Source organism: Mytilus edulis, chromosome 9 (genome assembly GCF_963676685.1).
Source record: "Mytilus edulis chromosome 9, xbMytEdul2.2, whole genome shotgun sequence".
NCBI lineage: Eukaryota > Metazoa > Mollusca > Bivalvia > Mytilida > Mytilidae > Mytilus > Mytilus edulis.
In genome coordinates this window covers 40847807-40863635 of record NC_092352.1, presented here as the reverse complement: position 1 = coordinate 40863635, position 15829 = coordinate 40847807, and the positions used below count along the sequence as shown (strand labels likewise).

Sequence of the window (15829 nt, the reverse complement as noted above, 5' to 3'; positions counted from 1 at the left end):
TCTGCTCATAAGCTTCAAATTGAAGTTGGTCGTTTTTCAAATATTCCACGAAATGAAAGAATTTGCAAAAAATGCTCCTCTGGCTGTGTTGAAGATGAAATCCATTTTTTAACTAACTGTGAAAATTTTAAATCGGATAGAGATGCTCTCTTTGACTTTGTTTGCCAAAGAATTCCGAATTTTTCTACACTTGATAATCAGCATAAATTTATTTATTTATTAAACTGTGAAGACAATCAGGTCCTTAATGCTGTTGGTAAATTTATTAAAGTGAATATGAGTTAGTAATTGTATTGTAACTGTATGTAAAAAAATGTGTGTATCTATGTATCTATGCAAATCAATATTCTTTTGCCTTATTCATGTATGCTCTGTATGCCCCTTGTGGGCCCTTAATTGGAAATAAAATATGTTCTGTTCTGTATAGCACAACAGGAAACTGGTAAGCATAGATCAATTTAAGCAGCGTTAAAGTAAATAATATACCAGCACTAGACTAAGTATAATCCTTTATTCCTTTTGAAAGACATGTACATAACTTTGACAAAGAAATAAAGTTCTGCATTAATTTTGATAAATTAACTTGAATGCAGTTTATATTTTTGTCACAATTGAAATAATTTCATCTTATATGAATACTATAATGCAATAATATTTGAGTTTGATTTAAAATCGTCCTTTGATTTTTAAATTTATTTCTCATTTAGACAAAGCAAATGGACAGTGTGTTGCGATCTTAAGGACCAATAATTCTCGATCACTGACCTACGAGTACAGATCTTGCTCAGCATGCTTGCCTATTTTATGCGTTGATCAAAGCTACTTAGGTAAGTGTATACATTTTATTTTCAAATGTCAATCAATGAAACTGAAACTATCATTAAATCAAGGACGAGATATTTAACTTAGTTCGTATTATGTTATGTTTCCATTTTTTTAATATGTTCGATTCGTTGAACAGTAGAATATTTAAATAAATTTCATTCGGTAGCACATTGTACTTAGTACTTGGCGCAATTGTTCAGTTTGAAAAAATCAAGAAGTCGAATGTTTTAGTGACGTGTTTTGATTTTTAATGATATTCTATTCAACATCTTTTTTGCTTTACAGTAAACAGAGAATGGATATTTCGCAGTTTTTACTATTGATATTGCAGCCTTCTTTAATATTTTTTTCAGGTCTATCCTTTCCTTTTTTTATTACAAGTACCCCATATTGAACATTATTATCATCATGCGGCTGTTAAAATGACAATGAATTAATCGTGATATTATTACATATGAAGCAACAATGTTTATATTCCATTTTAAAGTGTTAATTTAAGAAAACAAGGGTTACAAGTTCTCAACGACAGATGTGAAAATCATCAATATCGAAGCTGACATCTTTATTATCACCAGTTGCAGCATATTAAAGTTAAATTATTAAAGACAAAACAGATAAAAACGTATTACGCAGAAACTACTTCGAAAGCCATATGCATGTTTGCAATCAACAAAGGCCAATATCTGAGAGGGCAATACATGTATAGCCAGGATTGGCAAAAATTTTGTAACCCAAATTTCGTCATACTTTCCTAATAATATATACTGACTATGAGCACCACGACGTTGCTTCTTGTAAAGCTGGTCTGCTTACCATTCCGAGCACCTTTTATCAATCCCTTATTTTGTTCTTGTTGTACAGCTTATAGATTCTGAAAAGTGTTTTTTTACATTTTTGTCTTTTGTTTGACTAGCGGTTTGCTTGCCATGGTGTTGACAGGTTGTCAAGACTTGTTTCTTTTCCCAATTTTTGCTAAACTGCATGTATTTTCCGTCTCTTTCATTACATTAAAAAAATTTAAAAGAATTGGTTGAACAGTTGTCATTATTTTTTATGGATATAACATCAATTAAAATTCTCCAATCTATTTATATACGAAAACAAACCCATTTAAACTGGACGATTATGGGCATTAAAATTAATTTAAGTATATACCATGTTATAAGAACGCACCATAATCAGTTAATTTTTAAATGTTTAGATAAAGGCATCAGTAGTATATTGTGATATACCAATGGTTCATAACTTTTCAGTTTGTTGTGCTGCAATCTTCACTGAATATCCAGAGTCTTTATTGACACAAGTTTTGTTCTTGATCAAATTTTATTACACTGTCACAACTAATAATCTTAACCCACTAGAGTAGAGTAAAAAACATGTCACATATCGAACCTTTTGCCTTTATTGCATAACACATTGAGCTATTTGCACTAAGTACTACTTCAGCTGAAAAATATATAAAGCACATGTTGAGAAACTCCCCTGACGATGATACCGCTGTCCAAAAGTCATGGTTGTATGGCTAGCAAAATATCCTACATATATGACTATTTTATAATCGTCAACATAAAATGAAGTTATCTTAAAAAAAATTGAAAACAACACGTTAAATAATTTCTTGCGTTCGAAGCACTTTTCTTAACTGTTCACATGAGTTTCTTAGGATTTATTAACATTTGTCATTTCATAAATATAAGATAAAAAGATTTGATATGATAGCATGATTAAACTCTGCATCAGAGACAAAATTACGTAAAAGTAAACCACTATATGTCATCAAACTGCCTTAAACAATTAGAAAATCATTGCAGCATAATAACCAGGAAAAGGTCTTGAAATGAGAAATATTTATAAATCAAACGAGAAAAATAATAGCAGGGCTTGTGTACAAACCAATACTGTAAACTAACCTATTTTCGTGGGTACTTTATTTCGCGTTAAAACATTTCTAGTCTGTCTTGCGATTGATGCAGTTAAACGTTGAATAAGGAAATTCGAAAGATCCAAGTAATACATATTCGCGAGGATTTATAATTGCGTTATGTTTCTAATCGCGAGAGTCGCGAAATAGATCGCTTGCAAAAATTAGTTGGTTTAAGTAAATGAAAAACAATTTTGATAATCAGAAAATTACGACAACGACTTAGTTTCAGGCTCCTGATTTGGGGCAGAAAAATACAGAATGTTGCCGAGTTAAAGATGATTGTGGGCGCCCATCCCTCCCCTAACCTGGACCAGTGATTTAACAGAAATAAATCCAAAAAGGACAAACAAAAACAAAAAAGACACAAAGTGCATATCTAAAATTTTCGAAATTACTATAAACTAGGCCAAAGCCAATAAAAACTGATAACAAACCATGCTACCAATTTATGTTTACAAAATAAATATACATCATTGATGTAGACTAGGTGTGCCGTTTGGTTACCTATAGTTGCTATTATCTACATTATTGTGGTTTCTGGTGGATAGCTATACAAATGGCAATTAAATGAAATCTTCTTAATCTTATTATACGGCGTTTCAATGATATGATGCTACTTGAGAAAATTGTAATCCCTGATATATTCAATACAGGATGCTATAGTCGGTATCTTTGATTTGCTATAAAGCTGTGATATATATTGTAAGACTTTTCTTAATCGATTTATATATAAGATATCAGTTTTTACATTTAAAGTTCTAAGATTATAAATTACTAATATTCTAAATTGTTAACCTCATTGTTTTCTACGTTTGTGAGATGATTTATTTCATAATAACACAATATTATCTCATTCTAGAACACACTTTAAAAACCATTAAATGACACTGAGAAACTGCGTCGAATGTCCTTAAATAAATATAGACCACATTGTTTTGAATTAAGCCAGACAGCCAGACGTAATAAACAATATGAACTCTTGTTTTATGGTTTCAGATCTTATCAGCACCCCAGTCTTGAGGAATCAGGGAAGTCAGTTTTCTGCATGCTCAACAAAATCAAACTTCGAGAGAACAACATGGCCTACTGTTACAAACATGTATGATGTAGAAAGACCTGGTACATGTATAATGCATTATAAATTTGTACTGAACGTAAAAAAATATATGCAAAATACTGAATGCAACAATTCACTTAACATTTGGTTTTACAACACATCAACAAGAAAAAGACTTGAAAATTGTTACAAACCATTGTTTAGTATTTATGTTTTGTCAATTGATATAAGGGTTAATTACAATGAGACCGTAAAAGTTATTGTTACAATTTGTAAATGTTAACAAAAGTTCTAGAAATTTATACATCTTAGACTAAAAATAAGTGCATTAGATAATTACTTTTTATAATAAGAATACTACTAACATATACAAAAGAAAAACATGTCGATACATTTTTATTTATCTAGTTATAGGGAAAATAGTCGTCGTAAATGTTGTTCTGTTTGGATTGTGCAGTGTATTTGTCGTTCTGATCCACTACACGAAAAGGCAGATTTACAACAATTTGGGCAATCATGCAAATGTTTGACAAATGTAACTACTTTTCTGCCAGATATATTTGCGGACCTACTAATGTATATGTAAATGCATTATTCCTTTGGCATTATTTTGGACGTTCTCAAAGATATGCTAAAGATAATTATTTTATTTACATATTTTTATTCATATTCTAAAGATATGTAAAGATAGGACTTAGATTTGCATGCACGTTCCAGGATAGGAGATGTTTGCAAAGTTTAAAATTTACATATTTGTTTTACAGAGGCGTGGGCAGTTTTGAGAGGCCGCGGTTTATAAAACATTTACAACCAATGTAAATGCTGTCAAATGTTTATGTTATATTTGCAAACGTTTTTCGATATCGTTCATGCATGTAAAGAAATGTATTTTATTTACTAATACTTTCCAGTATTATAGTTATTTTGATAAATATCGATATTTCCAACATATCTTTACAGACGTATGCAAAGTTTTGAGAGACCGCGGTTTATAAAACATTTACAACCAATGTAAATGCTGTCAAATGTTTATGTTATATTTGCAAACGTTTTTCAATATCGTTCATGCATGTAAAGAAATGTATTTTATTTACTAATACTTTCCAGTATTATAGTTATTTTGATAAATATCGATATTTCCAACATATCTTTAAAGACGTATGCAAAGTTTTGAGAGACCGCGGTTTATAAAACATTTACAACCAATGTAAATGCTGTCAAATGTTTATGTTATATTTGCAAACGTTTTTCGATATCGTTCATGCATGTAAAGAAATGTATTTTATTTACTAATACTTTCCAGTATTATAGTTATTTTGATAAATATCGATATTTCCAACATATCTTTACAGACGTATGCAAAGTTTTGAGAGACCGCGGTTTATAAAACATTTACAACCAATGTAAATGCTGTCAAATGTTTATGTTATATTTGCAAACGTTTTTCGATATTGTTCATGCATGTAAAGAAATGTATTTTATTTACTTATACTTTCCATTATCATAAATATTTTGATAAATATCGATATTTGCAACATATCTTTACAGACGTATGCAAAGTTTTGAGAGACCGCGGTTTATAAAACATTTACAGCCAAAGTAAATGCTGTCAAATGTTTGTGTTATATTTGCAAACATTTGTCGATATAGTTTATGTATGTAAAGACATGTATTTTATTCACTAATACTTTCCACTATCATAGTTATTTTGCTAAATATTAATATTTGCAACATATCTTTATAGACGTATGCAAAGTTTTGAGAGACCGCGGTTTATAAAACATTTACATCCAAAGTAAATGCTGACAAATATTTGCTTATTTTTGCAAACATTTGTCGGATGTATTTTTGTCGGATGTATTTATGTACGTAAAGAAATGCATTTTATTTACTTCGTAGTTAGTATATGAAACATTGATACTGTGAAGTTGTCTTCACACAGGTATAGCTTTGCGAGACTGCAGTTTATATATCGCATGCACAACAAACGTAAATGAGGGTCGTGATTAGAGCTAAAAGAAGAAAAACAGAAAATAATTTACTCCCAAAAAAATAGAAAAAAAGGGTCTAATATATACAGAATAGAAAATAATCATGACAATGGGCATAAAATATAAAAGAAATAGAGGAATATGATCTAAATTATCATAGAATACAGATATGAAAGACCCCATTCAGACCCTAGTAAATGTTGTAAGATGTGTCGATTATTTCACATTTACGGACAAAATAAATCCATATATTGTATAGTACTTTTTGCAGCAAAGTTAACGTATTGATGGTTTCAGAGAGTCACACCGAGCGAATATTTGAATTGAAGTAGATATTGTTCTTCCCGATTCAAAACAGAACTGCTTGAAGATATAATTAATGATATTAAAAAATGGCAAGGTGCTTTTTATATGTCGGACCGATGATATTTTTTTTCTATTTGAATAAATAAGGAAATATCCACAGCTTTACTCCAGAACCATGGAAAAAAAAATTTAAGATCTTGCTTGCATAACAAAACACGGCTTTAAAATGTTCATAACTTTCCTTACAGCAGATTTTACAATTCGATATGCTTGAATCATAACGGAAACTTTAACTAAGACGATGAATTGTAACAGTAGGCTGACATTTTTTTTATAATAATTGATAATAAATGGGTAGATGGATTGATTTGTGTAAACTTCCAGTTGCAAATACTACATGAATCTCAGGTGTAGGGAGAAATGCACTATTATAATAACACTGTACTAAATTGTAAGCAGCTTTTCATTTTGTACTTCAAAATATGAAAACAACGATGTCATTAATAATGAACTCTAAACTAGAATAAATAAGATCAAATCGATAAACACGGTATGTTTTGTCCACTTCAAGCTTAAGTCTACCAACCTTGATGTGGACTTGGAAAAAAGTTAAATTCGCTTCTGCTTATTTGTGATCTTTTTTCATTTTAAACAAGAGAATACAAAATAATTATTTCAATATAACTTCAACCAAGGCGGTGGTTTTGCATGATCCTATGATTTGAAAATACACGAGTATGCACATACATGTATTTTATCAGAATGTTGTCAGAATGTTTATGTTTACAATTGAAAATGTCTAATAATACAATGACGAAAGAGATGATGATGATGATGATGGGAGTTTTTAACAACCTCGACTGGCTATACTGCGAAGAAAGAGCATGAATTAACGATCCCTTAATAGGTGGTAAATGTGTCACTTGTATGTAAATGAAGGGATTTTTCTGACTGTGAAATGGTTCATCTTTTAACACTACAGGGTACTTTAAAAGGAAAACCGTATGTGTTAATTACCAAAATTGATCAAATACAATGTAACGCTAATTGTGTATAATAACATCCAGATGTTGTAAACAGATTATACCAATTACGCAGGCCAAGAGTTGCCAGATAAAAACATCATTAAACATGCAGTTTGTATTCGTGAAAACGTGTTAATACTTTGAAAAACGCAGATAATTTAAAAGTTTATATGCTAGAAAATTAAAAGAGAAATAAGGACAGTTACTGTAACATTGTATCTAAAAATATGTTGAAATTATATACAGTAAAACTGTTTTTAAACAATTATCTTTTGTATATAAAAAACAACATTCTAGTTTCTCCGCTTCTCATACATGTAGCAGATATAATAGATTCGATGCAAAGCAAGTAATTTAATTTTTGAATCAGGTATAATCTCTGTATTTCGTGTTTTAACAAGAATAAAAATTACCAACATTAATGGAAAAAAAAACTACATCAATTTCAATAACCTTCCTGCTCCTGTATCAGTTTTATTCTAAAGATATATATGGTAGTATTCAATCAATTCAAAATTTTAATAAAATATCTTGGTGCCCTTTGGTTTCCCGATCTTGACTTTATCCTATTTAAAGGTATAATGATATGAAAAAAATTCCCAGTACATGTTTTTGTTCTAATCGAAGGCTCAAAATTTTAATTTTTAAAACATTTCTTAGCAATAGCATTTCATTTCAAATCAAAATAATGTTGTTGCTGAATGATGTAAAGTTAATCGTCAATATCGAACTCTACCTCCATTTCCCACCAGTTACAACATATTAAAATTTGAAAACCTTTAGATGAAAGATTCATAAGTCATCGCACGGAAACGACTGGAGCAGTCCGCCTGCTCGTCCGCAGTACAACAATAAATCAATAACGGGACTGGAAATCCGGTAATAAAAATAGCAAGTCTTTTTTTAGTCATTAATAAATGTAAAATAAATCCGGTTTACGGTCACATTCTGACATCCTCATGTTTATGTCGTATACTTGTAAACTGGTGTTTGTCTTTGAGTCGCTTTTTGTTTTTACTCAATGCAATAAGCAGTTTGTCGGCACTGATTTTTGAAACTTGTCAGCAACAATGCTGATACATTGTATATACCTGATATATAAATTTTATAAAAATCTGGCAAGAATTTAACCCGTTAGAGACCTAACAAGACCGGACAGAAGGACGGACGCCCGATATTTCAATGTTCCCATCAACGCGTCGCGCGGAGGACAAATCTTAATATCATTTTGAATTTAGATTCATATTAATTTGCACTTTGGTTTTCGGAGATGGGTGTGTTTTTTGAGTTTTGAGTTAGATATGATACACAGGTCTGGTACAGCTGGTAAAAAACGCACCTTTTCACAAAGTGGGTAGACAAAACGACTCACATGCGATTAGCAAAGGTGCCTTTTTGTGGGGGGCATATTGGTCACATGGGCGTCGGGAAAAACCCGAGAGTATTCACAGTCTTATAAGGAGTTTTTCTAACAAGTATACAAGTGTTTATGTAAATTAAAAGGGTTGCTATTTCTTTATTTGCAAAAATGGAAATGTGGGATTTACACAGCAACCGGCCAATTAACGACAATCAAAACCAAAGACATATAGATAACACGTGACTAATGCAGAATGGACAAGTATTTTTCTACTGCTAATCTGTTACGGTAGTTTTAGTAAAGATTTGTTGGTTTCTTGAATATGAAAGTTAATAATTATAAAAAAAAAAGAAGATGTGGTATGATTGCCAATGAGACAACTCTCCACAAGAGACCAAAATGACACAGAAATTAACAATTATAGGTCACCGTACGGCCTTCAACAATGAGCAAAGCCCATACCGCATAGTCATCTATAAAATGCCCCGAAATAAGTATATTTAGTATAGCAAGTATTAAATCTATCAAATTATAACATCACATGTTCACATTGTGTGCCCTTGGCTAAATACTGGGATCATATTGTTTTACCAGTGTCCTTTCGACAGTCCCGCACTTGGTATACTAGCTAGTATAGGACTATACGGCTGATTTCGTAGGACTATGTACAGTTTTTAAGCTTAAACTTTTAAATGATGTACCTGGTGTTAGTACATACACTAACGATTCGCATCTTGTCAATTTTTTCTTTTTTTTTTATGACAGGTTGCAAAATTTGGCATTTTTAAATATATAGCGCCGATATATTTTTTTTACCTATTTTGAGGGTGCATATATATTCTCAGGATCATTTTTTCTTTAATAATTTTTCACGAACGACAGAATGTTGAACTTGGTGTATTTGAGTGAAATTTTGCATACAGTTTGCAAGGTTTGTCCGACCATGGAAGTATATAATACTTCCACATCCATGGTCCGACTAACTACGCACACAACCCACACGTTTACATCATACAAAGTATGCTATATTAAGATTGTGTATTGTATCAGGATGTTGATTTTCTTTTTAATTTTCACAAATAACAGAATGTTTAACCTTTCTTGACTGCTGCACCAAATGTGTTTTTCAGACACAACAATTCAAATTGCACTGTATCGTCCTGTAAATGCATGAAATATTTGCCACCGGACGTTGAGCAACCATCAATCAATCAATTCAAATTGTACCTCAATATCACTGTTTACCAAATTACTATATTCTGTAACGTCACACGTTTTCTGTCAAACTCTTAGCGTATCGGTCAACTTTGAAGCAATGTATATAAAACACAAGGATGATTACATATGTGTTTCTATATATATAAAAAAAAATAGAGGATGTGGTATGATTGCCATTGTTACAACTCTCCACAAGAGACCAAATGACACTAAAATGTACATCTATAGGTCACTGTACTGCCTTCAACAATGAGCAAAGCCATACCGCATAGTCAGCTATAAAAGTCCCCGAAATGACATATGTAAAACAATTCAAACGAGAAAACAAACGACCTAATTTATGTACAAAATAATGAACGAAAAACAAATATGTTACATAGCAACAAACTAAATTACAGACTACTTGACTCGGGACAGGAACATACAGAATGTGGTCAGGTTAAACTCGTTTAAAGGCGCCAACCCTCCCTTCCCCTAACCTGGGACATAAACTGGACCTCTGTTGTGTTCCCTTATCGCTACACTAACGGTGCGAAGCTTAAGATGGAATGACGGACCAGTTTAACTTGGGACAGTGGTGTAACAGTACAACATGAGAATAAACTGTAGAAATCAGTAAAAAAAAGGCTTAACTCATCAGATGGATACAAATATAATACATCTAACAAAAACAGAGTGGACGTAGAAGGGTACTTATACATCCCAACAACCAAAAGACTTTAAGTACAGAGTACTCGCAGTTACTGACAGCTAGTTGAAAGCTAATAACAAGTATTACAAAAAGCATGCATCAGTCCGGGATATTATGTTAGTTTTTAGTTTTCTCCGTATATAAGAACAAAGCCATCTATTGAAAAATCTTTAAAAAAAAAGAAAAGTTAAAACAAGGCATTTTCCCTGTGTGAATTTGTCGTCAAAATTGACGTTTTCTAATCAAATTTACGAAAAAACAAAAATGGTGACATATTCCGATGTTACTCGATTCAAAGTACAAGTGTGCCAAAAATTTTAGAAATCGGGAGATATCCCATTCGGTGTCGTGTTCTCTTGAAATATAAGTACACAGTTTTGGATTATGAAGAAAAATTGCCCACTTAGAGGGGAACACAAAACTGCATTGAAAATGAAAAAAAATCTGGAGCAAAATATACAAATCTATGCCCAGTCCCACTAGACCACGATCGCATCACGCTCACCACGATCTGAAATAAATAAAGATCGTGGTGAGGTCGCGGTATGAGCGGCATGAAAATGTAAATTTTCGTTGCTTTCACGATGCTACTACGTCCTCATTACGCTTCTATAACGATCCCGCTACGATTATACCACGTTCTCACAGCGCTTATTCTGCGACCTCACTACGCTTATCAAGATCTGTCTACGCTCACCACGTTCTCACTACGACCGTACCACGAGTCATCCGATTGCAACACGATCTTACCACGCTTCTTCTGCGATTATAGCACGTTCTTACCACGATTTTACCGCGATCTATTCTACGCTCTCAGCAATAACGTCAACATCGTGTTCAATATGAATACAGTTCCATTCCTTTTATTTCTGATTAAAACGTTTTCTTGAAAACAATAGTCATGCCACCAAAATCTACTCGAACACGTGGAAGTGGTGGTAGGGGTTGATGTAGAGGCAGAGGGAGCTCTAATAGTAACGAATATTGATCAAGTAGTTATGTCGGACCGACCAATCCGACGCAAATTAAAACCTATTGTTGGTATGAAAGCTGAATTTACGATATTTTGGTGAACGATAGCAGAGATGACACAGATGTGTCAATAGATATAGGAAGATGTGGTATGAGTCAATGAGACAACTCTCCATCGTCAAGTAACTATTTTTAAAAGTATAGGCCAAGGAACGGCCTTCAAAACGGAGCCTTGGCTCACACCGAACAGCAAGCTATAAAGGGTCTCCAAAATTACTAGTGTAAAACCATAAAAACGGGAAAATCAACGGTTTAATCTGTATGAAAACGAGAAGCATGGCTGAGCCGTAGGACAAAATGAACAAGTAGTCCCAATTACATACAGAAAAACAAAACCTTAAGATATTTAATATATTTAATGTGAAAATGACAATAAGAATGATGATCGTAGTATGAACGTAGTCAGGTCGTAAGAAGAGCGTGATGACGACGGCAAGGGCGTGCTAGAATCGTACTATGGTCGTGAATAGCGTGGTATAGTCGTAGTGGAGAGTAATTGGGTCGCGATGAGAACGTGATGGTCGTAGTGAGGTCATAATAACGTCGCAATGAGATCGTAGCGCAGTTTCTCCGAATAGAATCACGCTCTCGCTACGATGGTACAGCGACCTTTGCGATCTTACTACGATCTAAGTGGGCTCTCACTACGCTTCTACTACGATTTGATTTCGCCACGACCGCACCACGATTGTTTTGAACATGTTCAAAGTTAGCCACGCTCATCACGATCTTGAAGACCTCACCACGACCGTGATACGACCTTACTGCGATCTACACGATCGTACTACGATCATCAAAATTTGCATTTTTCTCACAGATCGTAGTGCGATCGTGGCTTAGTGAGACTGGGGTATTAGAAAAAGACACTACTTTTAAAAAAGAAAAAAAAATAACATTAAGAGATACAATCATAATAATTAAGTGAAATAAAAAAAGACGTAGATAACTAGAATGGCATCTTCTATGAGGGTGTGGATGGAGTTTTACAGAATAGAGAATAATGGGCTAAAAAAATAAAGAATAGAAAAGAAAAGGATAGGCCAAAAATTTGAGAATAGAGAATAGTGGGCTTCTTGAATATAAAAAAAGAGAATAATGGGCAAAATTTATATAGAAAAGAGCAAAAATGGCGTAAATAATATTAAGAATTGAAGAACACCCACCTCTCTCCTTTAATAATGAATAAGTATAAATGTACAGCTAAATTTTCAAATTTATTAAAAAATGGCTTCAGTTAAGACAAACAGTTTAACGGCGTGAAAAGCAGCGTTTTCTATATGTAAAATAAATTTGCAGATTTTGGCACTTCTATCACATTCACTGGCTACCTATAGAACAATAGACCATTTTTCAAATTAGATTGTTTTTTTAAAGTTAGGATGTTCTGACAAAGTTTTTCTAAAAAAAAGATCAGTTTGCAGGTCATCTTACAATGGACACTCTATCAATACATGTTCCTCAGTTTCAACAACTTTTATACACGCTTTACATGTTCGTTGATGGAAGGATAGGTCTCTCACTAACAACAATGATATAGTCTTAGAGTACTTGTTTTTGTTATAGATATAAGCCAATCGAAGCACATACTAATGAATTTATGTCCCTGATATTCTCAAACTAATCAGCAAATTTTCCAAAATTTCATTGCATGCCGCTTAAAAATATAAAGAAAGTACCACAGAAAAAGTGTATACAATAATGTTCCGAGTATGATATAAAAAAGGGGGGAGTGCCCTGCCCGGAAAATAATATTACTGATATGTAAAGGAAAGTTTTAACCACGAGTTTGACTGAACTTGACAGTGATATCTGAAATTCACAACGGGTGATCAAATACACGATGAAATTTGTGAACTTCACGCGGATATCTTTAGAAAACATGCTAATCGAAACAACAGGGGTCGCAGGCATCTGTTTTCATGTATAATTCTAAATTTTAACGATTCAAATTATCTCATTCAGTCGATAAATAAAAAAATAAAAATTCTGCAAATACATGTACGATATAAATGCAAAGAGATTTGGTATGAGTGTCAATGAGACAGCTCTCGGTAAACTTTACATTAACAGAACAATAATTAAAATAAGTTTCCTTTTTAATACAAATTTTACATAAATGTTCAAGTATAAAAATTAAATATATTTAAACTTAAGAAACCTAAAATCTAAAATTTATAAAAAACGAAAGGAGCTAACGTCAATAGATATTAACAATTCACCAAAGTTTCATGCGAATTGGGTCAAGCGTTTTTGAGTTATTGTCCGACATTCTGACGACGGACGGACGGACAGACGGACAACGGTATACCATAATACGTCCCATAAACGGGCGTATAAAAAAAGATTCCTGTCAAAGTACAATTGAACGCTGTAAAATTTTAGTATGAAATAGGCGGTAAATGAGATTTCGAATGACTGATAGTTCGATAACTTGTTTTAAGTTTTGCGTATTTAAAACAACACAATCAAATGACAACGGGAGCATTGTTTTAAGACAATTTATAAATCATAAAGAAATGATAATTATTTGTGCCTTATTATATTGATGGATATTGATACTAGCGGTTGTCTTCTATTGATCTTTTCGGACCAGACCTTTCTGTAAAAGGTGATAATTGTCACACTTAACTCCTGATAAACCCCGTTGATCGGAGAAAGGGCTACATCTCGTCCATGGAATGATATTATCTATCGATTTTGTTTGATTTCATTGGTAAATTGTGTGTCAATTATGACACGTGACTCACTGGTTCTTTGTTTGTAATTTTTAACTTTAACAAGAAAGTTATTGCAGAGGACGCTTTATGAAGCACACGGAGTTCAACATCTCGTGAAAGGACTTAACGGATAAGGAAAATATTCTTCAATAGATTTAACGTTTATATAATTATGTGTGCATTCTCTCAAGATGTGTTTTGTGTCAAATAGTATGTGGCAACTTTACTACAGATGAAGGAATATTTCTAGACTATTTCAGAAACTTGGACTTTTTATAAAAACTTGATAAATCGCTCGACAACCTTCCGAACGCTACCGATTTTAAATTTGTTATTATCTAGTATTGTTTTGGCTTAATTTGTATATGTGTATTATTTATACCAGTAACAAGAGACATGTATAAATAGTATAAATGTCTCTGCAGTAACATATAATACATATTGTAGTATATGTCTCTTTAAAAAAAAGTAAATTCTATGTTTTATAAACAGAGTGAATTATGACTCGTGCAATTCCAGAAGTTTCAAAGAGATACTCAAAGGAGACGATCGTGTTATGCTACGCGAATGAACCATCATAACTTCCCGAGAGTAGAAGATTTTGATGGATAAAGAAATTCACGCAGTACATCAAGAGATCAAGAACCGTTTATGTAGACCCGATTTTTTTTTATTAAAACGAAATTATTGAAATACATGTATAATAAATGATATTACCAATATGCCAAAACCAATCCCAAAGTAGCTATATGTGTCATATCATAGCCAGTAAAGCTATGGCAATAGTTGTCCATATAATCTGCACCTTTCAAATATATCAGCAAATATAACTATTTACCATACATTTCTAGCTGTCTTAAATAAATTTCTTTATAATATCTTTGCATACATATTCAAAGTTTCATGTGCCCAATATATTTACACATACATTTCTAGCTGTCTGAAATATCTTTCTTTATCATTTCTTTGCATATGTGTTCAAAGTTACATATGCCCAATATATTTACACATGTCATTGATATTATCATTTGGCCACATTTCTTAATTAAACAAATTGTCTGCAAATCTATGTATTTACCATTCATTTAGGAATATGCTCAAAGGCTTTTGATATGTTCTGATTTGACATACATTTCAGCCGACTATAAAGACTAACAAAAATATTCCTTTACAATACATTTGACAGGTCTCTGCAGATTAAAGGAAATGATGCTTTACACCCCTCTATAAAGTTCTCGTTTTCAATTGGTTTACATACCAGGCAAATGTAGATGCACCTTACACTTTATAACCCCTATAAAATTATTTGAATGATGATGCTTTGCTACCTAGACAAAGAAACACATTTGCGGATAAATTTACATCATAGAAAAATAGATGACAAAGATTTCCATTTGCAGAGGTATACAAATACATAAGTTTGCGAAAGTTTTGAGATGGTTATAAATATATGAAAATTCTAAACTTTCAAATGGTTTGATTAGGTGTTAATATATTTTATAAACCGCGGTCTCTCATAACCGCCTATAGGAGGGTATAGCACAAGAAATGTTGATATTTACTACATGTAAAGACAAGATAAACTAAATGCAGCGGTTTGTAAATATATGTAAATGTCGGTCTCTGAATACATTTACATAACATTTGCATACCTCTTCAAATCCGGGATTTCGTGTAGTGATC

General features: G+C 32.4%; 1 protein-coding gene across 1 annotated transcript in view; it reads left to right on the top strand.

Annotated features, from left to right (window-relative positions):
- The window catches only part of LOC139489963 (neuroendocrine convertase 2-like), an 89663-nt gene that overhangs the window by 27663 nt on the left and 46171 nt on the right, over nt 1-15829 (top strand). Inside the window, exon 3 of the mRNA XM_071276814.1 lies at nt 3746-3868. Within this exon, the coding sequence (XP_071132915.1) occupies nt 3746-3868 (123 nt within the window). The remainder of the gene's footprint in view (nt 1-3745; nt 3869-15829) is intronic.